The 24,395-nt window shown below is 40.5% G+C and overlaps 1 protein-coding gene across 1 annotated transcript in view; it reads left to right on the plus strand.

Annotated features, from left to right (window-relative positions):
- Nucleotides 1–24,395, plus strand: part of WNT7B (Wnt family member 7B) — a 96,880-nt gene that overhangs the window by 67,618 nt on the left and 4,867 nt on the right. Inside the window, exon 3 of the mRNA XM_075051804.1 lies at nt 15,248–15,519. Coding sequence (XP_074907905.1) covers nt 15,248–15,519 — 272 coding nt within the window. The remainder of the gene's footprint in view (nt 1–15,247; nt 15,520–24,395) is intronic.

Here is a 24,395-nt window from a genome sequence, read left to right on the forward strand (position 1 = left end):
AATACATTATCTCGTGTAAGACACAAGTAGGTGTCTCCTCCTATTCTACTTTACTTGCTTTAAAGAAAATTCTAAAGTAATATCTAGGTTCCTGGCAATCCTCTTTCATTAACATTACAAAATTGATGCAGAAGAAAATATTGTGAGTCTCTCATTCCTTTGCATAGGTGTGTCCTTTACTGCTTTCTATTGTTTTGTTATTTTTTAAAGGATGCCCTAAATAGAATTTAATATATTGCTAGAGAATGATTAATTAGAAAGGTTGTTCTTTTAATTACAACTTGACCAGTAAAGAACCATCTGAGCTGAGAATTTCCTAGTGAGCAAAAAGTGAAAACATTTGAATATTCTTTAACCCGAGAAGTACTCATTCAGAATGGATAAAATAATTTTGCATTCTCTTTGTCCAAGCTGAGAGGAAGACGTCACCTCCAGAAGCTCAATACAATTCCCTTCCTTTCATTTTTCACATACCCTGTGGCTCCTAGTTCAATGTGAGAACTATCATTTTATGGTTAAGGCATGGACCAGGAGATAATGGACTTGGACTCTGTTCCCAGCCGTGCCATATACTTTTCTTGTGACCTTGGGCAAGTCACTTCATACCTCGCTGTCTGGAGACTAAAGATGACTAATTTCAGTGGGGAATTGAAAGGCTTAATTAATGTGGACTAACATCCACTTAAACATTTGTGAAGTACTCTGGGATCCTCAAAGAAAAATGATTGCTGTTAAAGTCTTCTTATCCAAACAGGAAGCAAAGGACAGAAATGTTGTGAAGGGATTTGGTCTTCTAGAAAGCAAGTCCAGGTCTGAAAAAAGACCGTATTGAAAAATCCCAGTAGAATAGGCCTGGTAAGATTATTAGCTTAGTTTGCATAAGAAGGAAGTTTGGAAACTTTAGGCAGTTGTCCACAATGAGCCTAAACTCAAATTTCACAAAGAGAAAATACTTACATGTTCAGTACTTACATGTAACATAAAAGAGAGAGAATAAAGCTCACGGGGAGAGTAACTGCTAGTTACTTGCTGTATGCTCGCTGTATGTGTGCTGTGATTCTTCAAGTAAATCTTCCTGTCTGAGACCCTCTTTTTCTAGCTACTGGTGCACAGTGACATCTTGACACCAGTGATGGGGCTTGAACACTTTTTCCCTCCTTCCCTTTCTTTTTCTCCTTGCTGTCTCCCATTTTCTTTCACTTCGGCAGTTCAGTAATGCTGAAACCAAGTTCCCTTCCCTTGTGTTTGCTTTTCCCTTGTCCATTGATCAACCATTTTGCTTTATTACAGACACTGTAGTATTAACTACAGTATAAACAGAAGCTCTTAGCAGGAGAGTTAGCTGGGATTTCCCTGTCTTCTTACACAACTGAAGTTTCTGCAGCACCACTTTCTTGTTTGTTTTCAGGGATTAGTGGCGATATTCTGCATACTGCTGACATAATGAGGCATAAGCTTTGCTCAAAGAAGGGAAGACACTGATTTTTAAAGGACCCTGGACTACTGTGCTACTAGGGATGGGCATGGAAAGTTTGAAAGTTGGCAGACTACCCTCAAATCTGAGTGGCAGTAAGATTGCTGATGGGTCTTTGCACAGCGTGAAGTATTTCCGTGAATGCTGTGTCCTGCTCAAATTCAAAGTGTCTGCATGGAATATCTCATACACCAGCATGTGCGTGCTGTCAGCTTGTGTTAGCCAGAGGAATATGACATCATGTGATAGACAAAAACACTACTTGGTACCATATAGCTTAATCCAAGACTTTTCACGTGAAACATTTGTTTTGGTTTGGTTTTAAGACATTTGCCTTTCTAACTGGTCTGTTTTAATTAGAGCTCAACCTGAACCACAAACGATAGATTTGAACTTTCCCAGAGTTCAGTGGTGTTCAGATCTGGCTTTTGGTTTGGCCCATCACAAAGACAGGGGTCAGCTTCAAAGTTCAGATCTGGAAACAGGCTTCTATAAAGAGGGGGCTGAAAAGGTTATTTAATGAGACCCATACCTCATTTTAATGGTGGATTTGCAGTAGAGATGCTAGCGTTTTTTAAAAGTACTTTTATGTAAGCAGCATCTTGAAGACTGGTGTTAATACCAATCTATCTATTTAAATACTCTTGTATTTATACTGCAGAAAGGGACTTGTCCCTCCTTCCCTGGTCACAAAGCCTGGGTCTTGGTCTGAAGCTGGAGTACCTCAAAAACCTACAGATTTTTCTTCTGATCTTTGCTTAAAACTCATCCTTTAGTTCTAGGGTATTGCACTTAAAAACATGGAAGCTCTTTGTGGGCTAGAAATTTGATCTTTTTATCCTCGTAACATCTAGTTTTTTTGGCTGAACAGGCAGCTAACTCACAGGGCCAGCATCTGCCCGTTTGTCAAACCCTTGCAGGTGTGGATCACCCTTTTAGGGTGAGCTTGCCCAGTACCTGGCAAAACACAAGCTTAACACAACACAAATAATAAATAACAACCACTAGTCTGCTAGATAATATAACCTGACTGATAGGATTAGCTGGACAGGGTCAGATTTGATACTGATTCAGCATCTTTCATGACTACTGAGAAGATTCATGTAATTCTTCCTTGTTTATGTGAATTTTGTCACTTCCCAACTCCTGTCAGGACCAGAAACTCCAGAACTGAAAAAAAAAGACTTTGCTCTTGTGATGCTTCCAGACTCATTTTGCAAACCAGAGAGGTTTGGACCAGAATCTAAACTTTGTGTATTTATCCAAAACCCTCTGAGCTCTTTACTCTTTTAAATCTCTTTCATATGTGTGATTTGTGCCGTGTCTTGTTCACTGGGGTTACAAACTTGACTACCAGGCAAAGACCCTTTAAACACCAAGGAGCGTAGACATCGTTACTTGAACCTTGCTCTCCTCCCAGGAAGTTTGTCAGGCAAGTCAAATGTATCAGAAATGTGAATGCCACCAGACAAGCAGTGTAACAGCATTTGGAAAATAATTAAGCAAATTCAAAAGCAACTTTCAATCCAGCCCTTTCACCAGAACTTTCTCATTTGCTTTCCACAAATTCTGAGCTCTGACAGGGGATGCCAGTGACTTATGGGGTTACTGCCCAGCTCTTCACCCTGCATCTGGAAGATGTGATCTCTGCAGTGCAATTAGCAGAGCAGAATGCAGGCTCGTACTGGTAATCTGCAAACCCAGCTTCTCTGCTGCAACCACCAAGGAAGGGCTGGTTTGGGCTGGACTGTAAGCTAAAGCCAGTGATGCACAGTCCTTCTGCTACCATGGGAGATATCAAGGGAGCGGTAACATCCTAAACAGCCACACCAAGACTCACCGCATCTCACCTGTCAAACCCTACCTTGCCAAGAATGCACCAGAGACACACATCAAAGCCCCCACACTTAAAGGACGAATGGTGAGTCACCAGCGATAGTGCTCACGTTATAGATTTGCTTGGGAAATTTAATATATTGAGTTGGTCCTCTAAGGTGTCCTGCCAGGCATCAGAAACTATGCCAGAAATTTATGTGAGCAACATATTTGCAGGGCAACCTTAATGAACAATATGTAGAATTATCCCCCAGGAGACAATCCAACAGCAATTCCCAGCAAATGCAATGAGAACCTCTCTGCTATGTTCCTATGCAGAATTTTACAGAAAAAAAGGCCACATTCTGGTACACTATTTGATACAAATTATTTTTCCTTTTTTTGTCAAGCATAGGAAATAGTCTTTTGTCTATGTCTATAAAGTTCTGCAGAATATCCTAAGACCACCTTGAAGAGCAGAGTCACTAGACAAGATGAAAGCATAACGATTTCTGTGCCTGGAAACTGCTATCCCAGACACACAGGAGCTGTTTTTCCATGACCAGTAGCCTGAAATGCTTTTCAGAGCCCCCAGCCTGGCTGTCACCGTTTCTGAGGTTGGGCAGTACTTCCTCCATATTCATTGCTATTACCACAGAAGGGTGTGCAGATGAAGGTATTTCTAGGTATCATTATTTCATAGTTATTTGACATAATACTCCTCTTGTATTGCTGTTGCAGTCAAAGCTACAATGTGATGGATGGTTATGCCATTTTATGATATTTCTCTGGATTTAGTTTGGAAATCTGACAAGTAATTTAAATAAATATTTATTTATTAGATCCCATCTAGACCAAGTAGGTGCCTAGTGTATGTGATTCAGTTTAATAAAAGATACTGCTGCTCTTCATAAACCTTATTTTACAAATGTCACGACTAAGTAGAATTAGTAGTTTATTTTATATGAAATCATCCTCATTCTGTACATGATAGAATCAAGTACAATGATACTCTGAAAAAAACTAGAAAAATATGCAGGAATAAGTTATATTATGTTCAGTAGAATATCTTCATCCTAATCAGTGAAACCAACAAAGTCATCTTCTGGCTTTTAATGTAATGAAATCTTTTTTCCCCAGTAAGAATATAAAACAGGATAATGGACTGATAGCAGAATATTTTAAGGGTGGGATCTCCTTTTCTAAAACCACCATATACCCTCAGCAATTACACTTAGATGACTGCTGCCAGCATAGTTGGAAAGGCTCACTGTGCAGGGAAATCTGGCTTAACTCTCTGATGGGATAAGTTTAGACTCTCTCCCTTTATTTGCATTTTCTGCTCCCAGTTTTGGGGCTTCCCCACGCATCTTGGTAGCTTCTGGAAGTCTTGCTTTTTTGGTGTCTAACTCTCTCAATGCTTGGTAAGGCTGGATTCCTATTCTGGGCACACAGAAAATACTAGGTGGAAGAACATCTAAAAGATAGGCTTTAGAGCCAACATCCCTTTGGAGATTTAGCTCTAGGTGCCTAGCTCTTGCCCTATAGATGTAATTAATTTCTTATACTGTAAACATTGGCATCTCATCTGAAAACAGTACCCCATACCTGCAAAATGCCTTGGGCTGAGCTTGCTTTCTACTGCTCTTGCTTTGTATGTGTTTCCAAAAGGGGGTTTCTAGATTAATACATATATATATATATATATATATATCTCAAACAATTGTGTTGGCTAACATAAGAAGTGAGTATGGGAAAAAAGTCTATGCTAACAAATAGAAGAAGGCAACTTTTAAGATCCTGCTTAAAGTTGCACATGTCTTACTAGCAGTCAGGAAATGTCATCAGCTCCAAACGGGGACATGAAAACATTTAGCATCTCTCTGAAACAGAAGCAAATGCAACCTCAGCAAAACTTCTGGCAAGACACTTAAATTAGTTATTTTTTCAAATTAAAAGTAAAGGAAGGACATGGATCTAATGCTATGCAGGTACGGCATGTGAGGAGGTGTGAGTGCAGAATGTTAGGAGTGGATTCTAAGTGCTGTGTAGTTCTCTGGCAGGCATGGTGATGCTGAGCATTGCTGTGTCCAAATCCCTTTATGGCTCTGGCAGTAGATGACCAGTTCAACACTATGCTAGAACAGTATGTGGAAGAGCAGAGCAGAGAAGTCCCAGTCCCAGGAGCTGCTGCTTCTTTCTTGGAGCTCTCCTGTCCCACCATGCAGCTGCATGGCCACCCTCCCTGAAAACGGGGTTGAATTTGTGCGTCAGTTGTCGGTTGAGAGGTCTACAGCTAAATTGCTCTGTGGCCTCCCCACAAAGACAATCCAACAAGGGGACAGCTTGTTCTCTTACAGGTCCTTCTGCCATATGGATAAATGTCTTAACCTCCTTGTGCCCCTGTGAAAGAGAGGTAATAGTATCTCTCTTCTGTTGCCCTCTCCAGCTGAAAGATGCAGCTTCTTAAGGCAAGGACTACCTCTTGTGTAAACAGATTTGTGTCTAACACCAATTTCAGCTGAGTATCACTTAATATATCTGTAATTCAATAATTATGGCAAAGTGGTACTGGCCCACTAATAGGGTCTGCAAAATATGTTGAGGTAACATTCATGATTTAACTAAACTGCCTCAAGAAATTGTGAAGCAAGAGCTGGAATTTCACCTGCAATGTACACAGATATTTGCACCCACAGACACCCACCCACAGACACTCTGGCATGCCCAGGTATAGGAGCTTAGTGCTTACAACTATTCATAATTCAGTGAACCCTTTAAAAGGTGTTATTATTTAACATGTTTCTACAGCAAAGCACAGGTGTGCACGGTGATTTACAAAAGCATACAGACATGACCACTGCCCTCAGGGATTTGTTATCTAGGTTAGAAGTGACATAAGATAATACAGAAAGAGATGACTTCATGCAAATGGCAGTGCAGATTTATTTTTAAAGAGCTGTTCTTCAACACAGTATATTTATGTCAGGCCACTGAAATGATTGAAACGAGTTAATTAAAATACTGACCCAGCAGAGAGTCCACTGAGAAGGTCTGATTCTGCAAGGCAATGACTTCTTAATATTCATGAGCATGGTAGTAGGGATGACAGAGTATTTGTGAAATTGGGTCCAAAGCAAGGTCAAATATAATCACAGAATCATAGAAGAATTTAGGTTGGAAGGATCCTCTATTGACAGCCAAGGAGAACATCCATTCTGAACTGAGTCATTCACTAAAGGCTCAAGCTTATAAAACCCACTCACATGAAAATCTCAGTGACTAAAATGGTTTGGTAGCAACCTACCCTGCTGTTTTATCCTACTAAATTGAGCATGAAGTTGCCTTGAAAACAAATTTACTGTCCTCCATTTCCCTGACAGGTTTAGACTGGAGGTTTCTTTCCTGCTGGGTTTTGGTGTGTCTTTTTTTTTTTTTTTTAATGATGTGGCAAGCATATTTTCTATTTCTTAAATCAGACAACATTTTCCTTGCTGACCACCACACAAGTATCCCAGAAACCTCTAACAGGCCATCTTGTAGTGCAAGAACGCAATCAAGAACAAACCTAAAAAAACCCCCAAATATGGGCCCACATAGCTATAGATTCCCTTGCCTTTTTCTTAAATATTGTTTTTTATTTCTCCCTGTGAAATACCCTTAAAAAAAAGACCATAATGCATTGGCAAATCCTGTACATAAAAACTGTTACTGTGAATAGATTGAGGCAGTTGAATTATTAGAATTGAATAGAACAGAACAGAATAGAATAGAATATATAATAACATCTGGTTCCTCATAGCCCCATTTAATTTAAGGACTTCAGCATACTTTAGGACCCAGTTTCTCTGAGATGCCTTCAGGAGTCCATGTTTTCCAACATGGGGTGCAAAGAACCTTTTAAAACCCCAGTGTGCTGCAATATGTCTCCAGCTGAGCTTTCACATATTACGATTTATCAAACCACTAGTCATCACTGAAAAGAAAAAGCACCAAACATTCAGCAGGGAATCATTAAGTCCCACAATGGGATGTCAGCAGGTCAAGAAGAGAACCCAGGCAGGAGACGATCTCTCTGCTCCAGCTATTGCTTCCCACGTACTACTTTGACAGTATTCGCAGTAGCATTGTGAAAACACAGCCGGCTGTGACACTGTACAGGCTTTTCTCAATGTACAGTGTATCTGGGAACTACCACCTCATGTGCACTGTGTGTTTCTCAAGCCATGCTCTTGTGCATTCTTTAAATGAGTGCTTAGCACCATGTTCTGATTAAACCTTGACAAAACCAAGCAGTGGTGCTTTGGGATCAAAACGTCGTTTCCCCATTTTCTGTAAGAATGAGATACAGATTGTTTGTTAAGGCTGAGTTAGTAAGAAATACTTGCTATGACAAATATAGTTTTACAGGGAAAGACCAAAAATTTCATATTTCTCTGGGCATTTCTAAATGTCCTCCCAAAGATCACAGCTAACTTGCTAACCTCACAGGAGCTGTCCCAGAAAACTCCACCAAGGCACATGCTGCCAAAACACAGTTAAAAACACAACAGAATTATGCTCACTTTGGAACAGAAATGCTGACTATTGTTTATGGTTGCCAGGAGTTAACTGAATATGTTTAGGGGATAAACTAAGTAAAAAAACCCTGTAAATTGTTGGAAGCCTCATTACAGAAACCACTGTGGAAAGTACCACCAAATCTTTAGAAAATAACCATGAAATTGGAAAAATGCTTGAAAAAATGTGGAAAGCAGAGACATAGTAAATAGCTCTTTTTAATAGACATGCTTCCAAAAGTATATAAATAGTGACAGCAAGGAGCTGCAATAAGGCAAGTGTGAAATAAATCTGGCTCACGTACAACCCATTCTAAAAGAAAATTTGAGAAACCCACATGAGCAACAGAAAACAATCCAGTTGACAGAGTGATTCTAGACTGATGGCCAAAATTCTGCCACCTCCAACCATAAAAACTTAGTGGGAGTCTAGAGATGAAAAATGCTGAATAAGAGAAGAATCTGTAAATAAACCGTTATGTCATAGTACTACACATTCTCGGCTTTGAAATTGCAATGTTCTCTGTCCCAACCACGTGTCATCGGAAATAGACATCATGAGCAGTCTAGGAAGGAGCTGCTGAAATCATGTGCAACTCCTGCTCTAGCTCTATCTGGATGAAGTAGAATTAAACAAAACTATTTTAATTAGACAGTAGTAGGAAAAAAAAAAAGATTTTAGGGAGGAAATGGGAAAAAAAAATATTGTAAAGAGAACATTACCCAATGTGACCATTGGAAGGCTCCATCGGATTTGACCAGAAAGTCCTGCCAGAGTAACAAATATTTGATCTGCATCAGGTTCATCATTCAGGAGCACTTCTGAGCACATGTGCTACAAGAGGACCCTCATGACCACGGGTGACAATATCTGTTTTTTTGACAACAGGCTACACAGTAATCATTCAGTTGGTACTTTCTTAGTGAGTGGAAGATGAAGAAAAAAAGCTGGTCCACTACTCCGTGGAGTGGACCCCTGAGGAGTGTGTAAACCAAGGATAATGTCAAGAAGGCCAAGCACTTCTCGGATCAGCCTTCACCAAAAAGGTCAATGGTGATAGAACTAATATTATCGAGAGGAATACCATCACATTATTAGGCAGAGGGAAGTATTTGTCCAGGCTGAATGCTTTCCAGTGAGCTTTCCCTCATCTCAGAACATTTAATGAAGCATTTTAGAGCCATTAGTCCTGACAGCCATTAGTGCTGAAAAGTTGTGGAGAACTCTAATTAAGAAGAATTGAAAAGACAAATGTATTGCCTTTGTCTAAAAGAAAGGAATCATAGGACCAATCAGCTTAACTTCAGTAAATGAAAAAATATGGGAACAAAAACCCATTTGTAAGCTCATAACTGAGAACAAGGAGATGAGTAACAGTCAGCAAGGATCTGTCAAGAACAAATCATGTTAAACCAATCTAATTTCCTTCTTTTGCCACCCAGGGCCTCAGAGGCAGAGAAGCAGCAGTTTATATCATATATATTGGACTTAAATGAAGCTTTTGACACTCCTTTCTATGACATTCTCATAAGAAAACCAAGGAAAAGCTAACTAAATGGGTACATACTATCTGGAAATTATACTTGGAGGGTAGTTATCAAAATGGAAGGGTGTACTAACTGGGTTTCCTTTGTGATCTGTGCTGGATCTGGCACCAGTCAGTATTACACTTTTGACTTGACCAAGGGAATAAACTGTGCACATTGAATTTACAAATGGTGTCAGGCTGGGAGGGACTGCAAGGAAGTTGGAGGAAGTTTGGGTCAAAATTGAAAATGATTGTGGAGAAATAGTCTGGAAAAGAAAAAAAAAAAGAAAGAGGAGGCAAATCAGAAAGACAAATACATGGGGATCTATACGTGGGAATAATCAGCTGCACAAATGCAAGATGGGAAACATCTGGCATGATAACAGCTGCACAGAAGACAACTGCAAGCTGAGTAAGAGTCAAAAATGTCCTGCTGCTGTGAAAACACCATGCTGGCATGCATAAACAGGCGTGTAGCATGTGAGACATATGAAATGCTCCTTCTGCTCCAGCCCCGAGCCGGCAGGGCCTCAGCTGGAGCTCTCTGTCGCATCTCCGGCACCGCACTGCAAGGCACAGGCCAGCCCGCTGGGAGAGCAGGGGAATGACCAGAGCTTCTGAAACTGCCCCACAAGGACTGACGACAGGACACATCTAGAAAGGGGTGGAAGTCTCTAAATATTTAAGGGCTGCTGCTAGAAGGGCGCAATCGGTTCTTAGCATCTGTAGAGAAAGAAGCAGTGGGTTTGTGTTCAGAAAGACAATTTCAGGTTAATATTGGTAAAATGTGTACCAACTGGGGTCCTGAGGCACTGGAATAGACTGTGGAATCCCCACCACCGAAGATCTTTAAAAACAGGATAAATAAAAAGCTGTCGTGAAGGACACCTGTGTTATTAAACTACATTAGGGTTGAGGGATGGACTAGAGAACCTCCTGAGGTTCCTGCCAGCCCTGCTTTTCTATGGTGGTTTTTCTGCTTGTACAAAGTAATGTCAGTGGTCTATAGTTCTGACATGCAGCACGGGGTTTAGTAAATTAGAGGGACAGAGAAATTAAACCAATCCCTACTTTTAGATTATAAACCCGAGAAGCCCAAAATTGATTACAATGAAAATGCAAATAGAGAAAGGATCTGCTCCAGACAGTGAGAAAAATCCCACTGACTTGTGTTGCCCTTGAATGGAACCCAAAGAGAAGAGCCTGTACTATTTTCCTTGAGAATTGCTAATGAGCATGTTGAACAAAATATGAAATTACAAAGGGACTAAACTTGTCTGTAAAAGTCTTCATCCAGCCCTACTTGGGGTGCTGTTGTCTGAGTTTTAGTTCACTCATCTAGATGTATATCTATTGTCTTTTGCCCTTAAAAAATGACTCAACGTGTCCTCAGCTTTCACTCACAAAAGATGACTTGTTGAAAAGGATAGGTTTGGCAAAAAAAATCAAACTTCTGCCATGGTTCGTTTCTTCTTACCACTGACCTATATTGTACTGTGTCACATAATCAATCTGGTGTCTACAGATGGTGTAAGTACATGGGGAATTTGTTTTGTTTAACAGCAGCACGTAGTATTTTTCTCCATCGTTGTTGATCCAAGATTTAGCAAATTACTGGCTAAACAGTGTATATTCTACAGTTTAATACTTAAAGTTAAATTACAGTTCTAATGGCTGACATTCAGTGGCACTCTTATTCATCTAGCTGCTGACATAAGACATTTCAGAATGATGTTTGGGATAGTAATATTCTCATCTAGTTACTCAGAAAAGTTAAATCTTTAACCCTGCACTCACAGCTGAATGATCAAAATATATATTTAGCATATAACATTCTCAGCTGATTATGGTTACATGCTGAAAATATGCTGCTGAATATGTGCATGCTAGAATGTAGTAAACTACAGCAATTACAGAACCTGTAATAATTTCCACATCAGACCATACTAAGTTTAGTGCTCATTTAGCAGTCTGAAACTTAGTCAGAGATGACATCTAAGTTAGGGGTAGAGTATAGGCTGCTCCACAACTCCAACAGCAGATAAATAGGCTCCTCTCACCTTATCTGCCAGAAATCACTCCTTTTAGGAAGCAATGATCCAATATCTGTCTGTCTGAGCAGCAACTGCCTGCATTGCTGGGTATTAGAGCACTTTTAAAATACAGCCCTCTGTTAGAATGCAAATGAACTCAAGCAAACGGCAGTAACTCAGCCCAGCAGACCACAGGCAAGACTTCTTTCATGGTCTGGCAGATTGCAAGAAGTGACCTTCAGCACCTTCACCAAAGACAAAAGGCTTCATTTCAATTAGCACTGGTGGTGATCTCCCACTGGAGTTACTAGATCAGGCAGTTATCAGATCAGACAGAGTAACATTCACGTTACTCATAAAAACATTCATTCTATGTTTTGGGAATTAAATCAGAACTGTCTTTGACACCAAAGCAAGCATTTCTAAGAGGGAACTAGTGGAATCCAAGGGCCACACAAAAAAGTGTATTTTCCACCAAAATAAAATCTTGACAGAATTATTCTGGTCTACATGACAGAAAACATTAAGAAGTCAAACACGAATTTTTCTTCTGAGACACAGATAGTGAGCATATATAGTGCCAAATAACTAGGCGACCAGGATATTCACTGGAGAAAGAAAAATCTAGCTTCAAAGTTAGGTCAAATCCCAAATCTTCTGCTATTTATAATCTTTCCCCATTTCATGAACAATTCTGGAAAGACTTGTCTCTGTTTTGTTGCAGAACAAGAATATTTCTGAAATCTCAGAAAATTCCATAAAATGAGATTATTGTTCTCCATTCAGGTATCACAGCAATCATTACTCAAATATTTTTAGCTGCCTAACAAAGGCTTCCTTAGAATTGATTCCAAGTGATGACATGCTAATGGAAAGCTTTGTGTACAGCAGACACATTATTTGAGCACAGAACAGAGGTTCCCCTCCCTCCCCCATCAGCATTTTCTGATAGACTCTACTGATCCTAGGACTTTAGAGAACTGCTGAGGTAATGCTTACACTGAAGTTCAAGGGAAGTTTTGGAACATCCTCTAGTTAAAAAAGACCAGAACCAAAAAAACTTAATTCTTAGCAGGACAACTTAACTTGCAAAAGGAATCTGATTTTCAAGCCAGATCTTATTTCTGAGCCCTTCTTATTTTAGAGCTGCATTGAAAGAGAAGAGTAATTTCTTCAGAGAGTCAATATGTTTTCCATTTGGTATTATCCCATTACTTGAGATAATTCCATCACTGCTATAGCTCTCAAATGGGTGAAGAAAAGATGTTTTCCTCTGTTCCTGAAGGTAATCAGGGGTGTAATGGGAACAAGGGGGAGCAAAAGGAAGATAAAGACAGGATATTCTTTAGTTTTACAAAACCGACCAAGGGAAGCCCCATGTGAAAACTCACGGACAGGTCACAGACACGGTGGCCATGATAAAATGGCTTACCTTCTACTCTGGATACATGTGGAATATATTGAGATTAAACATAAAACATAAGCAACCTCTCTGTGGTTAATCTCTGAGTAAATCTACTGAACTGTAGCTCACAGCTGCTATGTTCCCTGACAGGAATATGTTTCTGCTTGTTTATAAGCATTTCTACATGTGTTTCAAAGGTGTCTGAACAAAAAACTTTCCTGGGTCTGATTTTGCATTCTCATTTACCCTCATCCTGAAGAAAAGGAAACCATATGTATATATATAGTTTCTATTACATCTCATATTTCCAATCTTTCAATTTATAGATTAAGAATAGATTTTTTTTTTTTAAAAGAAGATGAAGAAAGAAATCCTGCAAGTCAACAGGATACATTTTAGAACATGGGTCCCAGATTTGACTTCAGCTGGTGGGTGAAGAAGGGAGGACTGAATATTGAGACACACTTTTAGAGAACACACTAGGAACTAGAACAGTGGTTCCCAAACTTTTTTGGATTGCTATCAACCCTCAGAATTTCTTGTGGACCACCAGGCATCGTTATCATCAAACTTTTAATTGAAAACACTATTAAAAACAGCATTTAATATGGCTCTGCGGATTAGCTGCAAACCCTTTACCGTGGCCTCCTGGACCACCAGAGTTCTGCGGACCACGGTTTGGGAACCACTGAACCAGACTACACACATCGTACACCCCAACAAAACACTTCTGTGTCTGAAAGCAAAGTCAGTCCTTCTATTGCATGATGTACTCAAAAAATACACAAGTCAGTTTAACCTTCTTGGTACCTGAAGAACACAGCACCCTTTTGTTTTTCTCTTACCTTAAGTTTCTTTTTTATTGCTCTGGAGAAACAAGTAAATGGTGCCAAAAACCAGTTTATGATTGTTTCTTGTAGGATCTTTCCCGTATCCGGCAGTGGTGTAACTTTTCAGGAAGCTATCTATGAAAATAAGAAATATAAAACATAAAATATCCCACACTGTGCACTGGTCATTCAAGAACAGTTATGATATCTATGAATCCTAAAATAAAAAATTAAAAATAGCTTCTAAGTTTTTTGGTTTTTTTTTCTCCTCTGGAAAATGTGTTCTTTTTTTTTCCTTCCCAATCCATTAACGATGTTAAAGCTCTGTGTGTGGTCATTATAGCATTTCAGCAACTTTCTGCAAATACTTTACAGTTATTCTTTGGCTGCAGTATTACAAGATTGTCTGTTTATCACCAGATAAACACACAGAGGAAAATGATGATAGCGCTAGGAAGGGAACTTGTAAGGAAACACTATAAATAAGAACAGCAAAACACCAAGGACCATGATCCAGCCCTACATTAACTCAGTGACAGAGTGTGGTGTCATGTGAGAGCAGGAATGGGCTGTAGCATCCCTTTTGATCGTTCTGCCTCAGTATCTCCTTGTTTATGTGCATCCCACAGCCAACCACTGTCTAGTAAAGAAAGGGGGCTTATTTACCTCTCTTCATAGACTCAATATCAACATCTATCACATGGATTTGGGAATGAGGAACCGTGGCAAGTAGTGGCATCGTAGAAAAAAAAAAAAGAACTTTTTTTTAAAAAGACTTTTTTCTGAACAAGGCTGTGCTTCCATGACAGTATATCTGTCTCACTTGTTTTGGAGAGGAAATAATGCTGCCACAGCACTTCCACACCCTTGTATGCTCAATAGCCAAGGTAATGCAGAGGTTTGAGTCAGAGTGGGAGTGGAAAAGGGTCACTACAGCAAAACTAATATGCAAGAGAAGTCAGCAAGCAAAAGGGGCAGCCTCTACTTTACCTTGAAAGAGAAAAAAACCTACCCAGCCCTTGCCTTTATAGGCCTCCCTTGCAATACTTTACACTCAGCATCGCTAATGGATGCTACTGGAGCATTTGTAAAGGTGGATTAATAATCTTTCCCATTTGTGTCCTAGCCCTCTTGCACATCTGAAAGGGTCTGGTATTTTTTACGTCATCTGAATGTTTTTCTTTTTCCATGCAGTGCCAACGGTTAGAGGTAACTATGGTTTTCCGGTGAGCATTGCCGCCAGTGGCTCGCTTGTTATTAATCTGAAATAGATAAAGGTCAGCTTGCAAACCTGACTAGACAGTGCAAAACCAAATCGTGTTGCCTCACTTCACCACTGTCCAGACTCATTGCCAAATTCCCCTCTGGTGAAGGGGGTCAGGTGGGACTACCATATGGCTGGTGCTCACCTGGGGTAACACGCCCCAGTGGAGCTGAGCATTTTACATCCATACGGAATTCCGTAAGAATGCGAAATACACACTCAGCAGTAACGCCCGCCTCACATTGCTGCCTGACACCATTGCTGTAGATAATGTGTGTACTTTAGTAAGTAAGTGCTGCCTTTCTGCCAACCCATCAGCTTTTGGCTTCTCTCCACAGGAAGCAGGGAAGCTGCGTTCACCTATGCCATTACTGCTGCCGGGGTTGCGCACGCTGTCACGGCCGCCTGCAGCCAGGGCAACCTCAGCAATTGTGGCTGTGACCGAGAGAAACAGGGCTACTACAACCAGGAGGAGGGCTGGAAGTGGGGAGGCTGCTCTGCGGATATCAGATACGGCATTGAGTTCTCCCGGAGGTTTGTTGATGCCCGAGAAATCAAAAAGAATGCACGGAGGCTGATGAACTTGCACAACAATGAGGCTGGAAGAAAGGTATTCCAGAAAGGATGAGGGATGGGGAAACGTGTGCGCTGGAGGACGGGGGGAGGCTGGCTTGGTGGCAGGAGGCATTCCCCCAGAACTTACTTACCCCTCTCTCTGCTCTTATCCCACACCCACATCAACTTACCTGGTGGTGTCTAATGTTTACATTTTGTTGCTGTTTCTTTTTGTTCAGAGCTGGCCATGTATTATAGGTGCTCCCCTAAACGTTTCTGCTTCCTAAACCTTCTTTCCAGTCCCACTGATAAGAGAGAGGAATTTGCTGGAGCTGTTTGGCATAACGATAAATCTTTGCTTTTCATCTCCTTTGCAAAAATCTAGCAAGAGATGTAGGGGCTTGTGACAGGACAGGACTGAGTGTCTGCATTGCTGAACTCCCACAGCACTTGCAGCTATTTATTCCTTCCAAAACCGAAACAATTCTTTGACCACAACTCCAATGAAGTACATGCTTCATAGCAAATGCACAACTGTCCGTTTCTCACTGGCGGGCTACAAACGGCTGTATAAGTGTCACTTTGGACGAAGAAAGTTTCATGACTACAGCCATGACTGAGTAGCTTGCAATGCAAACAATAAACATCATCGAGCTACACTGATTTATGTCCATTGAATAACAATCCTCATAGCTCTCAAAGCTTGCCCTTTGAAAAGTATAACAAGTCTTTCTACATAATATATACCTACCTCAGGAGAGATTTTACTATACCCTTCAGAGTGTTTTCCCCCGGGTAAAAAAATGCTGCTTCTACCCTCCAGTGTTGTAGGAGATGCCCCGAAAGTTAGACTGAAATTTTCTCCTCTAAAACAGTGTGTGCTTTCAGTCCTACACCGAGCACTAGCTGCTGAGGTGGGCAGAGGTGGTTGAACTGGTGGTGACAGAAGCAGTACAATTATCTTACTGCCTGTATTTTGCTTATTAACACTCAGTTCATGCAGCAAAACCTCCCGGGGATTGCAGTTGGCTGTGCACTGAAACTGAAGGTGGTGTATGGGCAGTTATCCATTGAGAAGAAAGTCTATATAAATTCAATGTGGCGAAAGAGACCACTTATGGGGCATAATCTCAAGTGTAGAGACAGGATCAATACTCGAATGATCATTGATACTGAGGTCTCCAGATGTGAAGGAGACAGCTGACTGAAGAGCCAGACAGAAAAGCATCCTTAAGAGGGCCACAATCCTTTTTCCCAAAACTTGCAGCCACGGGTGTAAGAGCACCTCATAGTGCTGTATGAGGAGCTCTTGGAAGACCAGCAGCTTGGAAGACCGCCTCCAGGTCTGATCACTTCTCTTAGCCTGGGCGTTTCACCTTGGTGTCATGCATTGTGTTTGGATGCAAAAGAACATGGTAGCCACACGTTAAACTTGCAAGGGAGCATTTATTACTGCTGGCTGCATTATCATCCCTGCTTAAACTGGCAACCCTGTGGTGGGCACCGTGCCACCCCCCCCGAGACACTGATGCATGTCCTCTTTTGAACATGTTACAGTCTAGATGCGAAAGAGGGATAAAAGAGCAAAAGCGGGTGCACAGATGAAGAACAGTGAAGTCCCTTGCCCAAGGACAGAAGGAGGCTCAGTATCTGAGCCAGACACTGATTCCAGGTCCCCCAATTCTAAATATAGCCCAGTAACCACTAGACCACATTGCTGATTCTTATTAAGCAAATTATATTTTTACTCTTCATCAGAATTTCATAAGCAGGGGGACATAAGCAAACCAAAGAAGTGTGTGTTTTTACAGATATTTCTGGTAGCAGCATTCATGCAAATGCATTTCTTCTAACATTTCTAAAAACTTAATTTTTTGCAAATGTTCTTGCAAAAAAACCCGATAACACTCACTTTAACGTTTTTGAGATGGGAATAAAAAGGCTTGTAAATACTGACCATATAGTTGTTTTTTTTTCCCCAAATACCCTTTTTATAAATAGTATTTTGGAATTTACCCACTTTTTTGTTGTTGGCATTTTTCAGTAGTTATTTATACCCATATATATTCATTGTAATGATTAATGCATTGTATTGCTTTCAAAAGCTAAGCATGACTGAAAGGATTTGGTGTAGCTTTTTGTTTTTGTTTTTAAGTAGAATCCATCAAATCCTGAGGAATGTGCTCATATAAAAGATGGTTTGGGGGTGATGTTTAGAAATAATGTTGGTGTTATGACATACATTCCCATGAAATGAATATGCAAAGTTGTACAGTATATAATACTTAGTGATTTTGGTTCATCTGAGATCATCTGCTATTTGTATAAATTAGACATTCTGAATTCGAGACTGACTGAAACTTAAGGTTAGAACAAAACTCTGGAAACTAGGATATGTTTTCTTTGTTTCTGGCTTGGACTTTTACAAAAGTAAACAGCCACAGAGTTTTGGACAATTTCAACGTGAAATCACAAGTCCCTTCTGAGAATCCAGGCAAACTTGACGTCTGGCCTACATTCACCTGAAATTTGGCAGTTTTGGGGGTCCCGGGTAAGCCTGGATTGGATTGTGAGCCTGACACAAAATCTGAAACCAGGAGATTTTACTTACATGTGGACGTCATTCTGACATACTCCACGTGGTCCTTATTCACACTCAAGTCAGAAATAACTGCATTTGTGTCTGGACAGTTGCTGAAGCACAACACTCAACCTCCATCTTCCTTCTTTTCCCTTCCAAAAATCTCACAACACAACTGGGAAAAGCTCGTATCTCTCTGAGTAAGACTCTGTCAGTACCATCCTGCTGATCTGCATGTGACGTCTTAAAATTTGGAAACAGTTTGGAGCCAAGCTTCTGGTTCATGATTGCTATTATTAAGGACCAAAGTAGGAATATATTTTCCTTGTTATGAATAGGAATAAAAGGTAAGAAGGAGACCACAGGCAACTCAGATTATTTTTTTACTTCTTTGTTGCTTCAGAAGTTCTCAAATAATCTTTTCAACCTTAGGGTGGGAATGCTAAGACAGTAAAGGAAATATATGCTTTTGTAGCCTCCTACAGAGATTTCACAGGATTTTCACTATCTAAAAAACCCCACATTTGCATCTGTAATGGTAAGGCTCACAGTTCTTATTCAGTTATACCAAACGGGCTTTTTGAATTAGGTAAGAACAACAATATTTAGCCAATAAATCTGCTCTCTTCATTTTAGTCTTCTCTTTAAATCCCAGAGCCTCCTAAGAGAGAAACATGAGGAAAAAAGGATGCAAAGAGCTCCCAACCCCACCTACAGTTATTTTCAACTTGCTCTGAAGTCAGTGGAAGGCCCCTGATGAACTCACTAGACCTCTACCAGGTGGCCAGAAGCTCATTGCTAGGATCATTATCCAGGACTCTGAACGCCAGTTTTGCCCCCAGAGCAATTATTTGGATGCTCTCTTATACTATCGCATGGCTTTTTTCATGTGCCGGGGCAGGAGTCTTGCCCGTCCTCAACTTCTCCCAGCACTTGCCCCAGACACGCCTGGGAGTCAGAGGTGTTTGTAACCACAGTGTTAGACTATAGTGTTCTGCTCCCATAGGGGTGTTTGCAAAGGCTGGCCTGCTGGTATTTCACTGTTCTTAAAAATAGAGTCCTGAGGAATTTCTCTTTGAGGAAAAACCAGCACGCTGTAGAAATAATTGCACAAACTTTGCAAACAAAGTTTTGAGGGGGGGGGAAATAGTTCTGGGGGCTCTTTAACTTGAGTCTGGGGCTGAGATGTTCAGCCCAACACTCTGATAAAGTACCTCCTTGGAAAAAAAGATGATATTTAGGCTTTTCAGGGAATTTCTGATAACTGTGGAAAGAATGAATCTCCTAATTGCTTCGTGTTGCATCCCCTAATGGCTCTGCGTTGCATTTCTAAGATTTGTTTCAGCTAATGGCAAGTTTATGAAGTTTCTAATAAATTTGTAATGAATAGCACCAGTGACAAAATAATAAACTTGCCATCGGTGCCATTTGAAAGAAATAAATGCTTAGTGATTCCTGGTGACATGAGACGCTACTGATGGAAGATTTATGCTTTGTGGCAGAACAGCGCCGTGCTGTGTAAAAGAGCGAAGTAGCTAACTTCACCATCAGTTTTTAAATGGCCACTATGATCCAGGATGGAAAGTACAAGTGTGGTAAATGAAAACAAGCTCCCAAAGGAAGACTAGTGTAAGTCTAAAGCAAATGTTACTGAAAGAATGGCTTGTTGCAAATCTGAATGATTACAGAGAGATCTGTGGGCAAAACTTTTAGAGTAATGAAAAATTAAATACTAACAAAACCAAGTAAGCTTTGATGCTATTTTATGAGACAGCTTTCTACCATGTATTTTTAGAAACAAGTGTATTTATTCTCCAATAAATGAACTTAGAAAGAGTAACATCTGGGAACGCACGCCATTAATCTTAACGTTTTGTTGAAAGCTTCAAAACAATGACCGTCTCTCATGGGGAATCTCAATTATAAAAATGGGGGGTTTTGTTTGTTTGTTTTTAAGGGGGGGAGCTAAAAGAACAAGCTGACAAATTGGTAGCAGATCACAGCTTTTACCAAAAAGAAGAAAAGAAATGTTTCTAACAGTTTATCAATCAATTAGGCTCCTATGATAGACAATGACTGTGGTTATGCGGAGAAAAAGCTGGCCTATTCTTTCTCTTCCAGAAACACACCCATCACACTGACTGCCAGCAACTCAGCCTGGTACCATCCCAATATTTATTCTTTTGTAATGTCGATGGGTTTTTCTTGTTGTTTTTTTGGAATGCCTGGAAGATGACAACATCTTATTTTACATTTGAAACAATAAGAGTATGGGGACAAAAAAAAAAAAACAACAAAAAATTCAGACTCTCTTCGGAAGAGATTATTCAATTACTTGGGACAACATTTCCATCTAAGCCATGGCTCGTTCTCACAGTTCCTGGCGCCACAGGACTGTGGTACTGGGAAGGGGGTTTTTGCTGACATGCTTTGGCTGTAGAACAGCTAATGAGGTGATTTGTTGGTCACCATTCATTATATATATACATACACATGTATATATATATATACACATATAGGCGCATATATATATGTAGAGTGTGTGCACGTGTGTGTGTACATAATTATGGACATTTATACATATTTATATGTGTTGTCTGTGCGTAAAATATGTATGGAAGTGTTAGCTCCCTTCACCTCACATGAAACATTTAAATTAATAAGCTCACTTCTGCAAGATGCACAGCACACCCTCATATGTTGCAGACTGCTCTCTGTCGCCTAACAGACAAAGATTAGAAGCAATGCCCAGGAAAAGACTCTGGATGAAATGCTCTGAAGTCACAGTGCAGGCTGAATCCCAGTTTCAAAAGTGAAAGCCAACTAATTTTATGCTGTTATAAGCCCAAAATATTCTTAAAACTGACTTTGTTTCCTAAGTAATTTCAGTGATTTGAAGAATATGATTTTCCAGGTTCTACAGCCTTCGGTCCCTCATTTGCTGAAAGTTTCTTTCTCTAAGAGACACAAACTATTTGACTACACATCCCTTGTGAGAACACTGATGAAAGAAAAGCTTTCGATAGTTGTGCTTCATGGCATACTTTCCACTTTCCCACTTAAATTGATTTGCAGACAGATACAAATCCAATTTCAAAAACTTTGGTGTTACAGCTTGGGTGGGTTAGATGGATAACTAATGCTTAGCCATATGTCCTGAATATGCAAGCTTTGGCTCAAAATCTCATGAGGATAGTTCTCCTGCTTCCAGTTGGGCTGGATTTACTAGCCTATTTTTTTCTTCCAGAAACACACCCTTAACATTGACTGCCAGAAGCTACATCTGGTACTATCCGACTTTTTGAACATTTTGCTTTAAAATTAGAGGGGGGGAATAGCCAAATATTTTAGGACTTGCTAAATGGTTTTATTCTAGAAATGCGCATGCCCATGCATACCATGTAATGTATGCAAGAAAGATATCATCCATCTAGTAAAATATTACAGCACCCCCTCAAACTTGACATCTCTATACTGCCTGGCAGAATAAAAATAGCAATGAAATATTTTTAACCCTTTAAGATGATATTTAAAATTTTACCTTCAAGCTTTACAGCAAAGTCCATAGAAAAGAGAGTGAAATACTGCAATCACACTTGGTTTGGGGATGATTTGAAGCATGCTTCTCAAGATTTTTGCTTTTTGCAACATTTCACTGTAAAAATAAAATTCAGAAAGTTGTAACCAATTGCAGCAGTTTATTGCTCAAACTTAGCAGCTATTTTCTCTTCTAGAAGGTAGGGAAGAGGCACAGATAGGTTAGGCTCTATAGCTCATCCTCATAATAGTAGGGACTTTCATCTGATGGGCAGCAGGTCCCCAAATCCCAGGCTTATTTTCCTGCTAGCCAAGAGCAGGACTAGGGTGAAGGGAGCAGTGGGCCGCCTTAAGGTTTTTTTAATGCATTCTGTGGGGATACTATGGAAGAGGGTGCTTTACCTAGGGAGGAGGAGGTGAATGGGTGTCTCTGGGCACCTCAGAGGGTCCCTCGCCTTGCTAAGCCCTGGCCAGTGCCAGGGAAAAGCCATCTCGTGCTGTGGCTGGATATTGACCCGCTGCAAAGCAGAGGCTCCCTGCTCCCATCAAAATAAACATAAGAAAAACAGGGATGTGACAAGAGAAGGAGTAAGCATGGTAATTCAGTTCCTCGTCTCCCATCCCACTGAGTGTAAATACTGTTTTGATGCTCGATGGAACAGCCTCACAGAGGAGCAGAAAGAAAAGTACGCAGCTGAAGCATCTGTATTCCTCTCCTGCTGGCTCCATGTCTTCTCTTCGCAGGGCTGGGCACAACCTGAGGAGACATGGCACGAACTGCTCAATTTTGGGCTCTGTGATCTGCTATTAATGAAGAATATTTTCCGGACATTTGTAGTAGAGGATTAGCATTACACCCTACTAATGCTAGTTACACTCCTGGCTATCCGAGCTAATAAACCAAACCCAAACAAACCTAACTTTGTTTCCCAGAGGGGTCCACGAGATCAGCATTTTGTCAGCAGTTGGTGGACCCCCGGCTGCACTGAGACTAGGAGTAGCCAGTGCCCACACACCATCGGCAAGCCATCGGCTCTTGCGGCTGCAGTCGCACGAGTATCAAAGGGGTGGTGACATCTTGCGACCGGGATCCGTCTCTTTTGGTACTGTTATTACCCCAAACAAAAGTTGATCACTTGCATATTCGATGGGGGAAAACTCCTAAAGTCTTCTATTTCTTTTTGATACTGCAGTCAAAAAGTAATATGGATTTTGTTACATTCAACATCTGGTCCAAAAATGTGCATTTCCACTAAGGAAAACACAAACCAGAAAAGGCAAGCCAAAACAAACACACAAAATGTTACTATTGTTTTTACATATTTTATCCAGATAGGATTTTTAATATGTACAGAAACTGTATCTGATGTTATGCAGTTGGGTCTAGATACGGAACTTGAAAAAATGAATTTCTTTTCATGCGTATCATTTTGTTTTATTTCAGTCTTTGCAAATCTTTTTCTACTTAACTGGCAGCGGACAACCCTCAAATTGCATTTTCAGTGTATGATTTATATAGGTATAAAAATATGTGGGATAAGAAAGCTTTAACATTTTATTTCACAATTCATTTAACAAAGTAGCAGTAGTTAGAAAATTTTACTTGGCAAGATCATATTGGGGTGGGAGTGGGCCTGTATGTGGAAAAGGGACCTAAGGAATGTTCCTACGATTAGTCTGAGGCGGCACAGTCCAACGATGGGAATTTGCTCTGGGAGGTAGATCTTGCTGTAAACCATTCAAGATTAGATACGAGGCACTGACATGACAAATGAAACTGCTGAGAGAGTGGGTCGTACAAGCTAATGATTTTCAATCTTTAATCAGGCACCTAGCTTGGCATAGTGTATTAGATTTGAGTAAATAAGTACCTCTGAGGCTCAGGGTCAAAGCTTTGATGGGAAGTTTGCTGAGGAAAATTGAGCTGGAGGGATGATTAGGAAGAAAAACGTTAGTCGCTCTTCATGCACAGCATTGAGCAAACAGGGTCAAATCCTGCCCCCTTTGCCAGGTCCAGTGGCACCTTGCTGGCAAGTGGGAAGCTGCTCGAGGTACCAAGCAGACAGAAGTACCTCTGGGAAAGCTGGAGCGTGCTGGCTTGTCAGCAAAGAGGAACGCTCTGCAGCATCTGGGTGGAAAGAGGGAAAAAAATGTTGCTTAGAATCTGCTTAGTTTGGACCTTGTATTCCCTGACCTCCAAGTTTTTGGGCACAATTTTATACCCACAGCTGACTGTGGGCACACAAATTATAGCATTCAGGAATTTAACTACCTGATGATTGGGCCTGTGCTCAGTGTTGTAACCCCAAGCATTCCACATTCATGAGAGAAGCCTCCAAAAAAATAAAAAAACCTGTGAGATTGGCTTCAGGATCATGAATTAATACTTTCTGAAACTTCTGCTTTTTTGAGCCTGCATGGCTTGCATTTGCAAGTTCTTCCACCATCATAAACAGTGGGAACCTTTGAAAAAATACAGCGGTGAAATCAGATTTCTGTACAGCAAAATGTCTCACAAAACTGAAAGACAACAACAACAAAAGAAATCAAGACTTAGGCTAAAGTTGCTGGAGATCGTGCTACAGAGGGTGCCAGGCAGCGCTGTAGAGAAATGGCAGCATCTCAACCAAATACACACATGTAGGCAAACAGATACATACACACATATCCATACATAAATACACGAAGATATCACCTAGGAGACCAAAAAGGGTGATATCTTTGTCTTTCAGGAACAATGACACTTCCTGTTGGAACAGGGAAGCACATCAATGACAGAGACGGAGGCTCCTTGGAGGAGCGTCCAAAGTGTT

This window comes from Buteo buteo, chromosome 19 (genome assembly GCF_964188355.1).
Source record: "Buteo buteo chromosome 19, bButBut1.hap1.1, whole genome shotgun sequence".
NCBI classification, from domain to species: domain Eukaryota; kingdom Metazoa; phylum Chordata; class Aves; order Accipitriformes; family Accipitridae; genus Buteo; species Buteo buteo.